Raw genomic sequence first — 18113 nt, forward strand, 5'->3', positions numbered from 1 at the left:
TTTCTCAATGGGATAACTGCAAGGACTGTTGATGGAGTTCATTCATAGACTAAAAACATTAGAATAACACAATGCACAAAGAAAATGCATATTACATCACCAGTGACAAAGATCAAGTGGTTGCACCATAGTATGTGTATACACTGGGGCATGCAAGATGATACAATGGATACGAGACTATAACAACAGTCATTTTTATTATTGTAATCTCATCTTTTATAAGGTCACTATATTGGCCGTACCACTTTGCAGTCTCATCAGCAACGTATGAGTGTGGCTTTTTCCTCACATCCAGGCCAAGACTTCTTACTGTTTGTATTCTTAATAGCTACCATTCTGACTAGAGTGTCATCTCATTTTATTTTAAAACTTAGTAATAGTACAATGATATATATACATAAATTTATATTGGCAGTGCCTGCTGCAATTGTATTTGATGACCAAAAAAATGTTGGGAAATCAACACTGTAAAGATCAGAGTCAGTAGCAGAAAAAAGCAACTCTAGAGATACATAGCCTGCCATTAGGTGCAGAGCTGGTGACTTTGAGGATGCAGATGCAGTGGGAACTCTAAAGATAAAGTTGGGTTCTACTTTGGCTCTTCTCTCAATCAATCATAATGATTCTCACAAAGGACCTGCAATCATCAACTTCTATGAGAAATTAGCCAGTTATAGCATTAGTAGAGATAAATCTGAAAATTTTATGACTTAGAAAATAAAATATATACTTGGGAGGCTGAGGCAGGAGGATTGCAAGTTTGAAGCTAACCTGGACAACTCACTGAGATTTTATCTGAAAATAAAATTTTAAAAAGGCTAGGGATGTGGCTCAATGGTAGAGTGCTTGCCTAGCATGAATGAGGCCTTGGGTTCAATCCCCACTATGGCAAAAGAAAAAAAAAGAGGTGAGGGAGAAAGATGTAACAGCTGGTAAGTTCAACCACTGTTTGATGTTCCCTGGAACCTTAGGGCTAAAGGCATACCCTAACAGAGCAACCGACTAAACAGAGAACATTACTTCCCAAACGGGAAGGTTCTATGGCATCTCATAAGATATCCTGAACTGTTGGCACTACATTATGTACTTACATGGCATTGTATTTGTGTATATGTGTGTGTGTGTGTGTGTGTACACACAAACACTTTCAAGTACTCAGCAAAAAAATAAAAAGGGAAAATATAACAACAGTGTTGGCAATCTGTCTACCCCTCTACCCAAGTCAATTCCCAGTTCCCTAGTGTCTTTTACAGTCTGAGTGGTTCAGTGTGTGGCTAATAATTGACATATTATTCATTTATCACCACAAAATCCCAAAATAACTACTTCATCTGATGCTCAAGGGAAGAAGCAGGAATGTTTCATCCATAAAGGAAAAACGAGCTGCATTTGATTTACGTAGAGAAACTGAAGTCTATTTCCATGTATGTCTGAGTTTGCTGGGATGAACCCAACAACTATGTAAACCATTAAGCTCTAATTAAAAAAAAGAAAAAAAGAGATGGGCAAGCTCTAGAGTATTCACTTTCTAAGGGTACTTCAAAGGCAATTTCTGACAATGCTTGATTTTTACAGTAAACACTCACTGTTGAACCAAACACCCAAATAAGGTAAGGCTTTATTTTGTCCAAGGATCTGTAACTAAACCTATTTCCAAGAGGTGACATAAGTTGAGATTTGTTAATATATACTTTTATGGTACTTCATATTGACTGAAGTGTTCTCATATCAACTGTGCTATTTAATATATAAAATAGCCAAGCAAAAAAGTCCAAACACTGTGGTCTCATTACAGAGACTGCATTCAATAATGGAAAGAATAAGAGTTCTCGAATAGACAATTTTGGTTCAAATCCCAGGCAAACTGTTCAACTTTTTAAAGCCTTAGTAAATAGTACACACTCATCATAATCTTTAAGAATGAGTTATTATGTATTCCACATATGTACAGTACTCAGTTTCCTTCCATCATTCCACAGGAAGCAGGGCTGCAAGTTCATATACCTAATCTGACTAATAATATGCTCAACACATAAAACATCATTCAACTCCCAGTTCCATGCTTACAAGTTTAAGGATCCAACTCAGAATGTCCTTTAAAAAAGTGTGCAAAAACTATGCTAAAGTTTCTTTTCAATTAAATTTATAAAAAGCCATTATCCTCAAGACACACCATGTATGTGCGTATGTATTACCACGCAAAAGCTCTGAGAAATCATGCAATTAAGAAATCTAGCTGAACACATTTAGACTAGCATTCCCAAAGGTACATTAAATGGATTTATTTGCATAATTACCATAAACATCCAAGGACCTAACATTCTTCTGAACAAACTTTTGGAAATAGTGGCTTTGATAAAATCATATGTAAACAAAAACATTAACAATATTACTAATGATCTATCCTTTAAACATTCCTGTATCATTCTTTTGCAGCCTGCCTTGAGTTTCAAAATAGTCTCCTGGGATTTAATCCAGGGGTGCTTAACCTCTGTGCCACATCACCAGTCCTTTTTTTTCTATTTTTTATTTAGAGACAGAGTCTTGCTGAGTTGTATAGGGCCTTTGCTGAGCTGCTCAGGCTGGCTTTGAACTCAGGATCCCCCTGCCTTAGCCTCCTGAGCCGCTGAGATTACAGGCGTGAGCTACTCCACCAGAGTTCTAGTGTCAAACTCAAATCAATTTATTTAGGTTGCTAGGGTATTTTAATTCTCAGATTTAGAATAAGTTTGTCATAAGGTTTTCAAGAAGTGGCTATCATAAAGTTATGCAGTGGGGAAGAAAAGGTAGGGAAGGGTATCTGTAACTTTGTTACAAAACTGAATTGTATGAGGCATTTTATTCCACAAATAAAGTCCCCAAGAATGGTACATATTTAATAAAAAAAATCTGTTACTACCCTGATCTCCTGATGACAGCAGAAAGTAAGAGAGCCACAATGAAGCTAAGTAAAGTAGCTATATACTATAACCACAAAAATTAGGAATCATTTTTTTTCTCTGAAAACCAAGAAATCAGGCATTCTGTCACAAGAAAAAAAGAAAGCCAACACAATTATTAGCATTTGGGCAATCCTGACGTCCTTGGTGTGATTAAATACTTGGAAAAAATGTCCAACTAGATTTCTTCAGAATCTTTGTTTAAGATGTCAAAATACTGTAATTCTTCCAAACTTTTTAAGTAGTTGTGACATCTGGAGTCCTAAATGTGTATATAGATTTTATATAACCTACATCTAGAAAAATCACTTTTCACGGGTTCTTTTAAAAACAAACTTAAATAGAATTTAAAACACAAGTTGCTGTTTCTCGAATCAAAAAGTTTTTCCTATATTTTCCCAAGCATCTCTAATACTTGTATTTGAAATGAATCATTAAAGAGAAATCATGGCCTGAGACATTTTTTCAAAAATTATACTAACATTTGGTATGTATTCTGGCAGACGACTAGAATACATTTAGGAAAGGAGCCTGCTATAATGAAAAGAGTAAGCTTGTGATTACATGCACAGTGTTGATTAACAGGAGGATGCTTTGACTAAAAGCTTCAAGCTTCCATGTTTTTCTGAGGAAAATACACGGAACCTAGAAGCGTCTTGTAGTTCAATAAATCAGTGCTGTGAACCACAAAACCTAGTTGAATAAAATACCAGTGAGCAGCTGGGTCACTAACAGCAGCCAAGGAAAGGAACGAAGAGCGACCATTACCGCCCAAGATATCAAGGCTACCAGGAATGTCATCTTGACATTTAGGTGTTTCCGTTTTGAGGAACCAGACCTCAAGGACCACTAAATCACGACCGCAGCCTTGCCAGGCCCCACAGAGAACTATCAGGATGCTCACCTGCGGGGTGACGAGGCACACGCATAACGGGTCTTGCCCCTCTGAGCCTTTTTTTTTTTTTTTTTTGCAACCACCACCATCTCTTCCTATCCAGCTGCATCTAACCAAGAGCAAGAACCAAGGACGGAGAAGATGGTGCCATGAGGAAAGCACGCCCGTTATCCAAAGCAACCTCCTTCTTCTCCATTCCAGAGGATGTAAAGCTGCACCTCTCCTAAGCTTCAGGTTTCTAGTGCAGAGTCTGCAATACTCAAATTTCCAATTGTATTTTAGCACAAGTAACTTCCCCGCCCCTCACCTTCACGAAAGCAATCGGGGTTGTGGTACCTTCGATATCTAACAAGATCACAGTGACTTCAGCGGGCACCGAAAACACGACCATTTCCCTCCCAGATGTTACCACGGAAATCGGAAGGCTGGTAGGGAGGGTGGAGGGCGGCGCCGGCTGCGCCTCAAGACAGTCTCAGGCTTCCGAGAGCCCCGCAGCAACCTCGGAGGTGGGGACCTCGTGGGGTCTGAAGCGCGCAGGAAAGGATACCTCCGCGGACTGGCAAGTGGAGAGGACCGCCGTCCAGGGGTCAGAACTAAACGAGGCAGCGAAGCAGGCCCAGACCACGTGGGCAGGAAAAGGGGCGGTTCTCGTGGGTTCCTAGAGGCGGGGAGGAAATGGCGGCAGCTCCGATTGGCCGCCAGCCTGCCTCGAACGGGATCCGTCAAAATGGGCCAGGCGTGGGCGGGAACAAAGAAGCGAACGCGGGAGCCGCGCGCGCGCCCTCCGCAGACTGGTAGAACGAGTGGGAGAGGCCTGGGGCACGTGCAGACAGGAGCCCCGCGAGTGGCACGCCGGGGATGTGAGTGCCCCTTGCCCTCTACTGCACCCAGCCCCCACCCCGCCCACTGCCTCGGCTCTTGCATATCTACAGTGATTTGACCAGACCCCACCCCTCCTCGGGTCCTCAGCTAGCCACTGAGGCAGTGCTGGACCCCGGCTGCGGCCGACCAGCGGGGGAGATCCGCCGCGTCGCGTGGCCTGGGCACCTGAGGTGGTAGCGGAAGAGGCGCTGGTGTTGCGCCGCCGCCCGGAGGGGCCGCCGCGCGCGCCCTTCCTGTTCGGCTTGTTCCAGCCAGCGCGAGAACGAAACACGCGTGCGCGCGGCGGGCGAGCGCGCTCGCCGCCTCAGCCGCCAGCGCCGGGCGCAGTCCGCCTTTTTCCGGAGCAGTCCGGCCCCGGCGCTAGTCGATAGGAGCAGCCGCCGCAGCAGCTCCGCACAGGGGGACCGAGGGCGCAAAAAGGCAGGTTGATGGTTCTTTGGTAGGAGTGGGCCGGACCAGACGCCAGAGACAAAAGGCTCTCAAGGCAAGAAGGACTGTGGCCCCGCGACGGCGCTGCTCGGGATTTCTGACCCCAGGACTTTTCGCCCCTTTATTTTTCTCATCTGATTCTTCTCTTATCCCAAGCCCGCGTCCCCTCCCTCCTTCCTCACCGGGAGGGCCGCGATGGAGGTCCCGCCCCGGCTTTCCCATGTGCCGCCGCCATTGTTCCCCTCGGCTCCCGCTACTTTAGCCTCCCGTAGCATTTCCCATTGGCGGCCGAGGGCGCCACGGCAGCTCGCCCCGCTCCTCCCTTCCCTCGCTGCCGGCTCCGCCCGGCAGGGGGCGCGCCGGACCCAGCGCCACGTCACCGCCCAGCAGCCCTCCCGATTGGCGGGCGGGGCGGCTATAAAGGGAGGGCGCAGGCGGCGCCCGGATCTCTTCCGCCGCCATTTTAAATCCAGCTCCATACAACGCTCCGCCGCTGCTGCCGCCGCGACCAGGACTGCGCGCCAGCACCCCACTGCCGACAGCTCCGCCACTATGGAGGACATGAACGAGTACAGCAACATAGAAGAATTCGCAGAGGGATCCAAGATCAACGCGAGCAAGAATCAGCAGGATGACGGGTACCGCACGCTTCTCTCCTCCCCTCCCCCAGCGCGCCGCACGCGCCATTCGTCCCTCGGGAGCCGCGTGCTGCCCCCATTCTTGCCCCGAGTCGATTCTCCGCGTGCCCACTGGGCCCCAGTAGCTGGGAGGGAAGAGGAAAGTAAGACGGCGGGGATGACTCGAGAGGCCCACGGAGGGTGGGGGAAGGGCAGAGGGGTTGGAGGAGGAGGGCGGCTGCTTCGGAGTTCCAAGTGCGCAGGCGCCTCGTGGGGCCGGGGGGAGGGGCCGGCCTAGCTGCACCACATGCTGCAGCTGCCGCCGCCTCTTCATTGTCTTTTACTGCCCCGCGCAGCTTTTCCGGAGCGAGTTCAGAAACTCTTGATTTTGGCGCTAATAGATGAGTGGCATTTGAGTTCTTAGGTAGGATGTTTGCGTGACAGCTGAGTACTAGAGTTAATGAAAGTTGTGAGTGAGTGATCTGTTCAGGAAGTTGGATTTTCGGACCTTGAGGAATCTGGCAGAACCTTGGCCACATTTTAAACTTTGCATTACACCATGTGGAAAGCAATCTGTTTGGGTGCCCTAGATGCAATTTCGAGATTTTTTTGTGGTCAGTTGTTCGTGTCTGTAAAAGTAGAATAAGTTGCTTGAAGTTAGTGTAAATTTTCTTATGCTTATTTCACAGTTTGATTAATTCCAGGAGTGAAGCAGTCATTTAAGTTACTGCTAAACTTAAAATAACTTTTATTTCTAGTAAAATGTTTATTGGAGGCTTGAGCTGGGATACGAGCAAGAAAGATCTGACTGAATATTTGTCTCGATTTGGGGAAGTTGTAGACTGTACGATTAAAACAGATCCAGTCACTGGAAGATCAAGAGGATTTGGATTTGTGCTTTTTAAAGATGCTGCTAGTGTTGATAAGGTAGGAATGTGTTCTGCACTGTGCCTCTTTTGGTGTCCTCCCCCCCCCCCCCAAGTTTTTATGGGGTTTAATTGCTGTCAACAAATTTGTCTTCTAGGTTTTGGAACTGAAAGAACACAAACTGGATGGCAAATTGATAGACCCCAAAAGGGCCAAAGCTTTGAAAGGGAAAGAACCCCCTAAAAAGGTTTTTGTGGGTGGATTGAGCCCAGATACTTCTGAAGAACAAATTAAAGAATATTTTGGAGCCTTTGGAGAGGTGCGCTGATGTTTACAAGTATCTTGTATTGGGTGTGTTCATAAATGTTTATCCTTGGTTAAGTTTGTGTAGGACCACTTAATATTTTTCATGAAGACAGAATTATGTCACTGTTCAACTGCCTTCCAGTGACTGTAAATTAATTGTTGCTTTCTGTGCTGTAACAAAAACCAATATCTAATTTCTTTTGCACAAAACCCAGATATTTGATGTGATCAGTGTATGGACTGGGTACAAAAGGCTATTAAAAGGTAATTTACTGTTAATGTTCCATATATAGCAAATCTTTTTTAAGCTAATAATGATAAAATAATGATGTCTTTTAGGAAATTACCTGGTGTTCTGAGACAGTTTGGTAGCTTTTTACTATTATTGGATGATCTTGAACATGCCTCTTCATTGCAGATTGAAAATATTGAACTTCCCATGGATACAAAAACAAACGAAAGAAGAGGATTTTGTTTTATCACATATACAGATGAAGAGCCAGTAAAGAAATTGTTAGAAAGCAGATATCATCAAATTGGTTCTGGGAAGGTAAAGTTATTTAAATATATTGAATGTAAATTTGAGGATTTTTTTAAAAAAGTAACGAATTTGAGAAGAGTAAAATGCTTTAATATTAAAACTTCAGTAAAATTCTGTATATTTTGTTTTGGAATTTGTTTATAGTGTGAAATCAAAGTTGCACAGCCCAAAGAGGTATATAGGCAGCAACAGCAACAACAAAAAGGAGGAAGAGGTGCTGCAGCTGGTGGGCGAGGTGGTACCAGGGGTCGTGGCCGAGGTGAGACTTCTTGGGTAATGATTCCAGGGTTTAAGTTATATGCTACTAAGTAAGACTAAGCCCAGAAAGAGCAAAGTTGAATTAATTTTAAAGCTATTCCAACATAGAAAAAAATGACAAGTTGAGGGAAAGGGGGTTGCTTTTTTATTTAAATTAGCTTAGCTGGTTTCACCTGTTTAAGAATGGCCACTTTTGACAAATAGTGTCATCACTTGTAGAGAAATAGTATTACTTGACAAAACTTGGTGTGATAGGTCTTCTCAGAAGTTCTTAAGGTTGACCTAATATCTTAACCTTCAGTGGAAATGATAACTGATTATTCATTATATTTAGAAACTTGATACTGGCACAATTAGACTTTCTGCCCCCTAATAACAGTAAAAACATATTCTATCCAGTAGATAACAATATTTGGTCCATTCTGCCTTCTAAAATTTGCAGAGCAGGGGACAAGAACGCATCATTTTGTGTTAGAATTGGGGGTCAGAAGTGGTTTCCTAACAATCATTGTGCATTGTTTCAGGTCAGGGCCAAAACTGGAACCAAGGATTTAATAACTATTATGATCAAGGATATGGAAATTACAATAGTGCCTATGGTGGTGATCAGAACTATAGTGGCTATGGCGGATATGATTATACTGGGTATAACTATGGGAACTATGGATATGGACAGGGATATGCAGACTACAGTGGTAAGAATATTTAACTTAATTTCATAAACCAATGGTATTGAAATTCAGTATTGAAGTACATTCCCATTCTGAAATTGTTTGTGTATGGGTTTTCCATCTATTTTTAAATATTTGGAGTTGTTTCTGAGGTATATTATGATCATGAGGAGATTATAGTAATAGATCATGCTGATTTGGAAAAGTACTAGGATATATGATTTATGACTACTGGCCAGTAAGAATATTTTCATATTTAGCATGTAAAGTTTTACACATTTGAAAGCTTTTTAATGTTTGTGAAGAAACCATTGTATAAAAAACTTAGCCAAATTTGTATCTTTTCCAAATAGGTCAACAGAGCACTTATGGCAAGGCTTCTCGAGGGGGTGGCAATCACCAAAATAATTACCAGCCATACTAGAGGAGGACATTGGAGAAAACAGGTGTGTATAAGAGTATAAGAAACCAGTTGAAATGTCTAATTTAATTTAAAGATCAATAGACAAATGAAATCTAAGTAAAAACAACATATTATGTAGCCTGTTTTTACTAAATTGTTAATTGCTTTATGAGTCTGTTTTGCCTAAAGTGTCTATAGATCTTTAACTTTAAAGTCTTATCTCACTTTTTTTAGTATTACAGAAAAACTTAAGAGTTTTTCTGTTTGTGTACCAGGAGGTCTAGAGGAATAATTAAACTTTTTTAGAACTATTAACAGGTAAAGTACTGAAATGGGTACAACTTAAGGAAAACAAGAATGTTATCTTCTAACTCTGACATTATACCTTGTTTGTACCCGCCAGCGGGAACTTCATTGCAGGCCGTGTGTCACCCTGACCACGTCTATCTCTGGGGGTCGCACGTTGCGGGCAGAGCGCAAGGCATACACCAGAAAACGCTGTCCTGTGGTATGGTCTCTTCCAACTTCATGTACCAGCGTAAAGATTAAAGTGGAAAACTTCAGACTTTGGCTTCTTTTTTTTAATCTTTTTGGAGATTAAGTGTCTAAACTTAACTTAAATGGTTTTTTACAGGAGTTAAAGTACATAAATGCCTTTTTACAGCTTAATCATTTTGGTCTTCTGTTTAGTGTTGTATTTCAATTGTGGAGCCTCATTTTAAGTGTTCATTCTTTAAGATTTAATGCTTGCTTTTTCTTTTTATAGCTAATAGTGAAATCTACAAACCAAAACAAGAACTTTTAAATCTGGGATATAAGTTAAAGATCATATGCACAAAGCAATCTGTTTTCTTATGATATAATGAGCCTATTGGAAATTCACATTTGTGGTAGCATTTTATTTGGCTTACTAGAGATACTTCTAGTAGGCCTTAAGTTCAACCTTTGAATATGGGAAGATTGTATTCCCAGATTCTTCTCTGAACAGATTTGAATTTAATATTATTTGGGAACTCCAGGGTGAGTTTATCAATTTCTCAAGCTGCATTTTGCCAATAAATATGCATGTGATCTTTAATAATTTGAAGAAAAGAATAAAGTGAGGACTTAAAACAATTCATGAAAGTGGACCTTTGAAAGCTTGTGATAGTGGCACAAATCTAATTGCTCTTTTGTTTTTGCTTTTAGGAGATGCTAAAGAAACCCATCTTGCAGGACGACATTGAAGATTGATCTTCTGTTGATCTAAGATGATTATTTTGTAAAAGACTTTCTAGTGTACAAGACACAACTACTGTGTCCAACTGTATATAGCCGCCAATTAGTTTTCTTTGTTTTTACTTTGTCCTTTGCTATCTGTGTTATGACTCAATGTGGATTTGTGTTTATACAAATTTTATTTGTATGATTTCATGTTAAACCTCAAATAAATGCTTCCTTATGTGATTGTTTTTCTGCGTCAGGTACTACATAGCTCTGTAAATGTGTAATTTTAAATAAGCAATAATTATGGCACCGTTTATTTTGCAGGGAGAAACTATGGTCCTTTATAAATAACCACAATGTCACCCATTTTTGTAGACATCAACTGAGGTTTCCAACATACATTTCTTTGCATAATGTGTTTTCTGCTCTGGATAGCTAGGGATGCCAGTCTCAAACCTAATCCTAGTAGACCCATGTTAGATTTTACATCTAAAGAAAGCACCTTTTGGGTTGGGATTTAACTCAGTGCTTGCCTACTGGGATCTATACCCAGTACTGCAAACAAAAAATTTAATAGCTCCTTTGTTCTCTGGCAAGCCATTTGTAATTCTCAAATTAATCACTTATGAGGAAAGAACATAAAACCAAAAGTATAGGATTTTACCAGATAGGTGTGAAGTTATCTGCTGAAGTTTGGCTAAAAGATTACAATTGAAGGTAATGGCAGAATAATTAAGAATTGGTCACAGCCCCCACCACACTGAAGTATTTTTGTTGGCAATATTAGGAATGTGGTCTTTGTTAGTAATGCTAGTAAATCTCACTTTTAGGGCAATTAGTGCATGAAATGCTTAGGTTAATATTGGTATTAAGTGTGATGGTCATTAGTCCTGGTGCATTGGAAGTTTTTATACTTAGGTTTTGTAAACAAGCTTTGAATTTTACATTCAGACTTGAATTTTACATTCAGACTTGGGGAACCCTGTTTGTTCCCATGGTTCCTTCCATGTTAGGGCTGGCATATGTGTTCACATACAGATTAATTGGTCTAACACTAAACCAGTGTTTTTAGGCCAGCACCCTCCCCTTTTTAAACATTGGATGTCTGCAACTTTTGTTCCAACAATATTTGTACTTGCTGAGTCATGATGTCTTGGCCTTGTTTGGGTATGGCCAAGTATCAAGGTTGGCTATTGAAAGGGAATATTTATTCTTTCAATATGCAATTTTAGGAAAGAGATAAATTTCAAGTTTTGTTGTAAGGTATGGAATATAGAGTAGTGGATCCTGTAAATTCAGATTTATGATTAGGTGACAAGTTGGCATTGAGATTGTCCTATTCCCTGATCAAACTGAATAAAAGCTTTTTAAACAAAATACAAACTCTTCAATTAAGTCTTAATATGTATGATTTTGAGAATCTATACTACGTAATTTACGTGGTTTATCAAGAATCTGAAGGGGAAATGAGAATGTACTTTTTTACTTGGGCTTTGGAGTTGAGATTTTAATTCGGTCCTTAAAGTCTACTCACCAGATAGTTTTATTCTAGCTGGATATGATGGTGCATATCTGCTATACAGCTGTGTGAGAGGCTGCCACAGGAGGATTTTGAGACCAACCTCAGCAAATTGATTTTTAGGTCTTAAGAGGGGGTTGGAACTTAGTTCTATGGTAATACCCCTGGATTAAATCTCCAGTAGTGCAAAATGACAAAAATCTATTCAGAACTAAACCAAGTTTGAATAACTAGGGGGGTGGGGGTAAAAATGAAATTGAAGTAACCTGTGATAACCCACACAGTTAAATAAGCTTTCTGAATTGTTCCAAGTTCCGTGTTAGTTGTTAAGCAGAATATCTTGTCAGCAACTTAATATTCCAGTCTTAAAGCCATTTTAATAATTTAAGATATTAAATATCTTGAGTTTGGGAATACTAATGTGGATAAGCAGAGCCTCTGCCCACCCACCCATCACTATTCAGTGCATCATTTCATGATAGTGGCAGAGGTCTTTTTCTAATCATAAAATTTAAGGGCATTTCTTTAGTCATTAACCACTTAATTATTAAGATTTAATTGGTTGTAATTAAAGTAACATACAAGCAATTTTTAGTTAAAAGTTATGTGAATGCATTATACACCATCCAAATTGATTTTAGTCTTGAGCAAAATTAAAAAATGTAATTCTGAAAATCTCCCAAACTTCAGCTTCATCGGCTTGTCATCTATTCTACTATGGCCTCCCTCAACATTTTGTGCAAAAGCAACATAAAAACAAAACAAAAAACGGGGTTGGGGTTATGGCTCAGCGGTAGAGCGCTTGCCTCGCATGTGCAAGGCCATGAGTTTGATCCTCAGCACCACATAAAAGTAAATAAAATAAAAATATTTTAAAAAAATTTCTTGGGAAAAGACCCCCAATTCTTTGAATATGTATTGCTTTAAAATGGCCAGCCTGAGTGGAATTTCCACAAGATTTGGTTCAGGGGCTTGAGTTGGAGTTGCTTACTATGCGTGAGGCACTGGGTTCAAACATTAGCACCACATTAAAAAAATAATAAAGGCATTGTGTCCATCTATAACTAAACATATTTTTAAAAAACTTGGTTCAGTGGGAAAAAATACACTGACTTCTCAACTGCTACTTTATATACACCATAGAAAAGGAAGGATATAGCGGTGTTCTGATCATTACAGGACAATGCTAAACACTAAACATTGTGAGGACTTTTGTGCTGTTAAGTGGCAATTTCATTTTGTTTTACCCGCCTACCAGTATCTATCTGTGAGGATGGCATATTGATCTTGGTGATGAGATTGAGGGTGTATTTTTAAAAAGTTTATACAATAGTCTAGAAATTTCAAATGAAATATTCCAAGATTTTTCTCAAAGAGCAAAGCAAGTTAAAAATGTTAGAAACACTACTATAGACCAAATTTTCTCTTGTCAATCTACTTTTGAGACTCTGACCAAAAATAAACTGTATAAGTGAAAAAAAAAATGTTAAGTTTAGTTTCAGGGAAACTGTAGACATCTCTAAAAGCCAGCTGGTTTAAAAGGGTATAGAACTGTTGGCTTTTATATCCTTTTTAAAAAAGGGTATAGAATTGTTGGTAACTGACTAAAATTTACTGAATTTGGTGAGGTTGCACAAAGTAGATGCTCTGTACTTGATTATTTAGTTGGCTGATAAACACACATATGAATGATTGACTGTAGACAATAGGATGGTCAACCCCACCACCGAAGGTCCTCAAAACCATGAAGCCCTGATTTTCAAGTTGGGAGAGTTAGTTAACATCAACTCAGATTATATTTTTGAATTTATTAAACTAAACAATGAGGTATATCTAAGTCCAAGATTTTCAGCTGAGGAGTTTACCACTTCTGGGAATGCCCTTTTTAAGCATTATAATTGGTCAGTAATGTTTAATATGCTTGGTTTCTGAGATCTTTTGTAGGAAAACAGCATTGTATATCAATGGGTCCATTCCTCTATTGAGATGAGCCTGGATAATATGGAGCAACTACTTGTTCTCATGAAAGATCAATCCTGTGAGATTCACTGATTAATATTTAGATTGCTCTTGAACCTCAGACACTCAGGGCAAGAATGTGAATAGTAAGGGGGTGGGTAAGTGGTAGTTTAAATATTTTCTCCCTATAGATGATATTTTGAATGGTTTGTTGTATATATTGCTTTGCCTATGTGATGACATTAATCAGGTATATACCTCTCAATCAGAACTTAGTTTGATAATCAGAAGCATACTAGCCAAAATCAAAGAAATAATACTTGTTAGCCTGTGCAGATTTTTCTTATGTGATTTCTACCACACTTCTAAAATACTGAAAATGAGTCCAAAAATTTTATTACTATTAAGAATTTTTAGAACTATGCTTACCACAATTTTGGGAATATGGAAAAGGAATTTTTGAATAAATATTTCTTTTAATAATCTGAAAAAGTGTATTTTAAAATACTTGGGGTATGGGATTGTTATGATTTTTAAAAATCATATATTTTAATGACATCAAAACCTCAAGTCAAAAACTTTTATCTCATTTAATGTACATCTATTTTTTCAATACTTATTCCTTATAATGCATGTACACATAGGTCTTAGAGTTTGTCAAAATTAAGACTGCACCTATAATTCCCGCCACTCATGAGGGAGCAGTGGGAGGATCTTGTGTTCTGGGCAACACAGACCCTATTTCAAAGAAACAAAAATGATCCTGGTGGCTCAGGAGGCTAAAACAGGAAGATTGCAATTTCAAAAGCCAGCTTCAGCATTTTAACAAGGCCTTAAGCAACTTAGCAAGACCCTGTCTCTAAATAAAATATGAAAATGGGCTGGAGTTGTGGCTCAGTGGTTAAGCCCGTGAACATTCAATCCCCAGAACAAGGGGTGGGGGAGGTTGGGGGAATTATGTATTCTTTTAATAAACAAGTGGAGATTCTTAAACAGGAAAAATACAGACATTACCGTTTTATTGACTAACAGTTTTGGAAAAGTATGCAAACTTTTAGTATAATTTTTTAAAAAAGACTGTGGTTAATAACTTCTTTTGTTGCCAGGAGAAAGGGAAAAAAAAGCATTATATGAAAATGTCAAAAGTTCTCAGAATTATTTTAGAAAACAGAAACCATTCCAAAGATTATATTAATAGGGTACAGTGGTGCATGCCTTTAATCCCAGCTACTCCGGAGGTTAAGGCTGAAATTCAAGGCCAGCTTCAGCAACTTAGTGAGATCCTGTCTCACCTTTTATTTTGGGTTCAATTTCCAGTAAGAAAAAAATTATACCATATTTTTGTATTGATCATTACATATTCATATGCATTATCACAGTCTATTAGTATAACTGAGTGTATACTCATGTGTACATGAATACCTATGTAAAACAAAAGGCATTTACTTTATCATCTCCTCTGGCCTTTGCTGAGGCTGGCTTTGAACAGATTCAGCCTCTGGAGCCACTAGGATTATAGGCATGCGCCCGGGAGCATTTACTTTTATTGTGTACATTCTTGCTTTTGCTTACAACTGTGGCCTAGGTAATTCAAAACAATACTTCTGAAGACAAGAAGAAGGGCGAAGTTTTGTTTTGTTTTTTTAAACTGGAAAACACTCGAGAACTAAAAAGATGAGAAATTCGCCTGACAAAAACCTAGAAGCTCAAAACCCAGATAAGCCTAGAACTTTTGATGACCCTATAAGGACAAATGACACAGAAGTAAAAAAAAATGTAGATTCAACTCCAGATGGGGTCTCTGATGCCATTATTATCCCATTAAAGGGGTCTACAGAGCCACATGCTAAAGGGATTACCCAGTTTCCTTACCTAAATAATTAAGAGAATTTCAATCACAGAACTAAGGTGAGAATAGTCAAGGCCTTAGTTGCCTGCCAGAAGTAAATGAAAATCATTTCTTAAAGAAGGTACTATCGTAGTTGAGGCTGATATAATAAAATACCATAAGCTACGTAGGTTAAATAAATTTGTTTATTACAATTCTGGGGTATAGAATGAGATCGGTACTGGCATGATCAGGTGAGGGCTGCCTTGGCTTTTAGACAGCTGCCTTTTTAGGTATATATAAGGTAGAGGAGTGGGGTAGGCAGGGGAAAACATAAGATCAAGCACCCTCTGGTCTCTTATAAGGGAACTATTCCCATCATGAGCAATCTACCTTCATGATCTCATCAAAACCTAACTACCTACCAAAGGACTCATTACATTGGGGTTAGGATTTCAGTATATCAATTTTGGGTGGATACATTCAGTTCATAACAAGTACTGCTATAATTTTGATTTTATGTGTGTCCCCCAATAGTTTGTATGTTAAGAAGTTGGTCCTCATGTGGCAATGTTGGGAAGTGGAAGAAACTAAGAGGTGGTGTTCAGTGCAAGATAATTAGATCCTTGGAGATGCTGTCCTCACAAGGGATTAATGTTAATTCTTAAGGGACCCCAATTAATTCCCTCAAGGGTGAGTTATAAAAGATTAAGACTGGCCCCTCCCTAATCTCTGGTACCATGTGCCACGTGTACTCCTGCCATTTTATCTGCCATGAGGCTCTCACAGAGCTCAGCAGAAGCCAGCTCTTGTATCTCCATACAGAGCTAAATAAACCTCTTTTCTTTACATTAACCAGCTTCAGGCATTTTGCTGTAACAATGGAAAATGGGCTAATACCAGTAACAAACTTCCTTCCTTCCTTCCCTGTCCTCTTTGCTGAGTATTGAACTCAAAGCCTTGAGCATGCTGAGCATGTACTCTATCTCTGAACCAATCCAGTTGCTTTTTACATCCTTAGATTTCTGATTGTTTCTACAAATAATTTCTCAAACAGAATGGGCAAAACATGATAAATAAAAAGCCATCATAGGCTGGAGGTGTAGCTGAGTGGTAGAGTGCATGCCTAGCATGTGTTGGGGTCAATTCCCAACACCACAAGAAGAAATAAATTTAATCTGAAAATTCACCACAAAACAGCACAATAAACAAATCTAGGAAGTATCAGACAACACATACTTGTGTTGAAATAAAATAGATTTGAAACTCTTTTCAGATTAAAATACAAGTTTGAAAGTATCTTCAAAATATAAAAGAAACACAGAAGATGGGAGAAAAATATAAAAAAGAACTTATACAAATACAACTGCAACAAAAAACAAAAGATAAATGGGCATAGTGGCACACGCCTATAGTCCCAGCTACATGCTGAGACTGAGGCAGGAGGATCACTTCAGCACATGAGGTCAAAGCTAGTGTGGACAAAAGAGTGAGATTCTATCTGAAAACAAAAACAAAACACAAAAAAGCAAAAACATCAATGGGTTTAACAATAGATTAGAGGCAACTGAGTTATTTAAGTGAAAGAGAAATGAGAATAAAGCATCTGAACAAAACAGAAAGTAAAAAACATGAAAATTGCCATAGAGAACTAAACTTGAAAAGTTATAGGTCCTAAGTTCCTCGACTGTCAACTTGATTGGACTAAGAGATGCCTAGGAAATTAGTAAAGTACACTTCTGGGTCTGTCTGAGGGTGTTGCCAGAGACAATTGACATGTAGAATAGCAAATTGAAGGGCAAGGTCCACTTAAGTGGGCTGTAGCAAATAATAAGCTGGCGGCTTGGATGGAACCAAAGTGGGAAGAGGAGGTCTGCCAGCATGTGCAGCCTCTGTTCTTCTTGAGTGGGTGCCCTGATTACTGCTATCATTGCCCAAAGATATTAGATTCCAGCTTCTTTCATTCTCCCAATGTGGACTCATATCCATGACTCTCAGGCTTCCAGGACTTCAGTCTTGGACTGGAGTTGCATCATTGTTCCTCTTGTTCTGAGGCTCCAGCTTCTTGGACTGAACAGCTACTGCTTTTCTCTGGGTCTCCACAGTGTGGCTAGCCATTGTGGTACTATCTAGCCTCTGATCATGTAAGCTAACCTAATAAATTCCCCTTTAAAATTATATATGTTCTATTGGTTCTGTGCCTCTAGAGAACTCTAATACAATAAGTATAATGTGAAAGAAGAAGAAAAGGAATAAAAGACCATACTCAGAGACAATGGCTAAAATTTTTGCAGAAGTGACAAAGGATATAGACTCAATATATCCAACAAATGAATCAGGAAAAATAAAGAGAAATTACATGAAGACACATTTATGGTGATAAAACTATTTCACAACAAAAATCTTAAGACCCATCTACCAGTAATGAGGAAATATAAGAAAGAGAGGCACATGTTAAACAAGGGTACAACCATCCAAATCTATAATATGGAAAAATGCATGGCAAAAATATCCCATTTCTTCTACAAGCAAATAGAATGAAAATTCGTGGAGAGTGTATGGGGCTTTGATACTATGGTAAGGAACATTTATCATGGCTATCAAGAATCTAAAGTGAAAATCATTTTTCTTTTATTATAACATTGTACAGTTTCATGAAAAATAGGGATACCTCCCATGTTTGGGAAACCCCTTCCAATAGAGCAGAGATATGTGAAATCAGCTCTGCACTAAAATCAGAATTCTGCATTGTACTTTGAGCCAGTAGTTAGTGAAGCAAAGAAGCAAGGATTA

General features: G+C 39.4%; 2 protein-coding genes across 6 annotated transcripts in view; one reads left to right on the forward strand and one right to left on the reverse strand.

Moving 5' to 3' along the window:
- Enoph1 (enolase-phosphatase 1) overlaps nucleotides 1–18113 on the reverse strand; it is a 65614-nt gene that overhangs the window by 25866 nt on the left and 21635 nt on the right. For 2 of the 3 annotated variants that reach the window (XM_077803246.1, XM_077803248.1), the window contains exon 1: nucleotides 4142–4449. The exons of the other annotated variant lie outside the window; for it this stretch is intronic. In XM_077803246.1, the coding sequence (XP_077659372.1) occupies nucleotides 4142–4225 (84 nt within the window). In that variant the 5' untranslated portion in view covers nucleotides 4226–4449. Of the gene's footprint in view, nucleotides 1–4141; nucleotides 4450–18113 lie in introns of those variants that run through there. 3 annotated transcript variants of the gene reach the window in all.
- Hnrnpdl (heterogeneous nuclear ribonucleoprotein D like) lies at nucleotides 5013–10259 on the forward strand. Of its 3 annotated transcripts, none has more exons than XM_026409002.2 (8): nucleotides 5014–5783; nucleotides 6521–6689; nucleotides 6787–6948; nucleotides 7354–7485; nucleotides 7621–7735; nucleotides 8259–8429; nucleotides 8759–8851; nucleotides 9212–9990. In XM_026409002.2, the coding sequence occupies exons 1-7, from the start codon at nucleotides 5341–5343 to the stop codon at nucleotides 8827–8829; spliced, it is 1263 nt and encodes a 420-aa protein (XP_026264787.1). In that variant the 5' UTR covers nucleotides 5014–5340; the 3' UTR covers nucleotides 8830–8851; nucleotides 9212–9990. The 3 variants fall into 3 exon arrangements, with proteins under 3 accessions (XP_026264789.1, XP_026264787.1, XP_026264785.1); XM_026409000.2 differs by lacking the exon at nucleotides 9212–9990 and adding an exon at nucleotides 9997–10259 and having other exon boundaries at nucleotides 5015–5783; XM_026409004.2 differs by lacking the exons at nucleotides 8259–8429; nucleotides 9212–9990 and adding an exon at nucleotides 9997–10259 and having other exon boundaries at nucleotides 5013–5783.

Source organism: Urocitellus parryii, chromosome 10, assembly GCF_045843805.1.
Source record: "Urocitellus parryii isolate mUroPar1 chromosome 10, mUroPar1.hap1, whole genome shotgun sequence".
In the NCBI taxonomy this organism is placed as follows: Eukaryota; Metazoa; Chordata; class Mammalia; order Rodentia; family Sciuridae; genus Urocitellus; species Urocitellus parryii.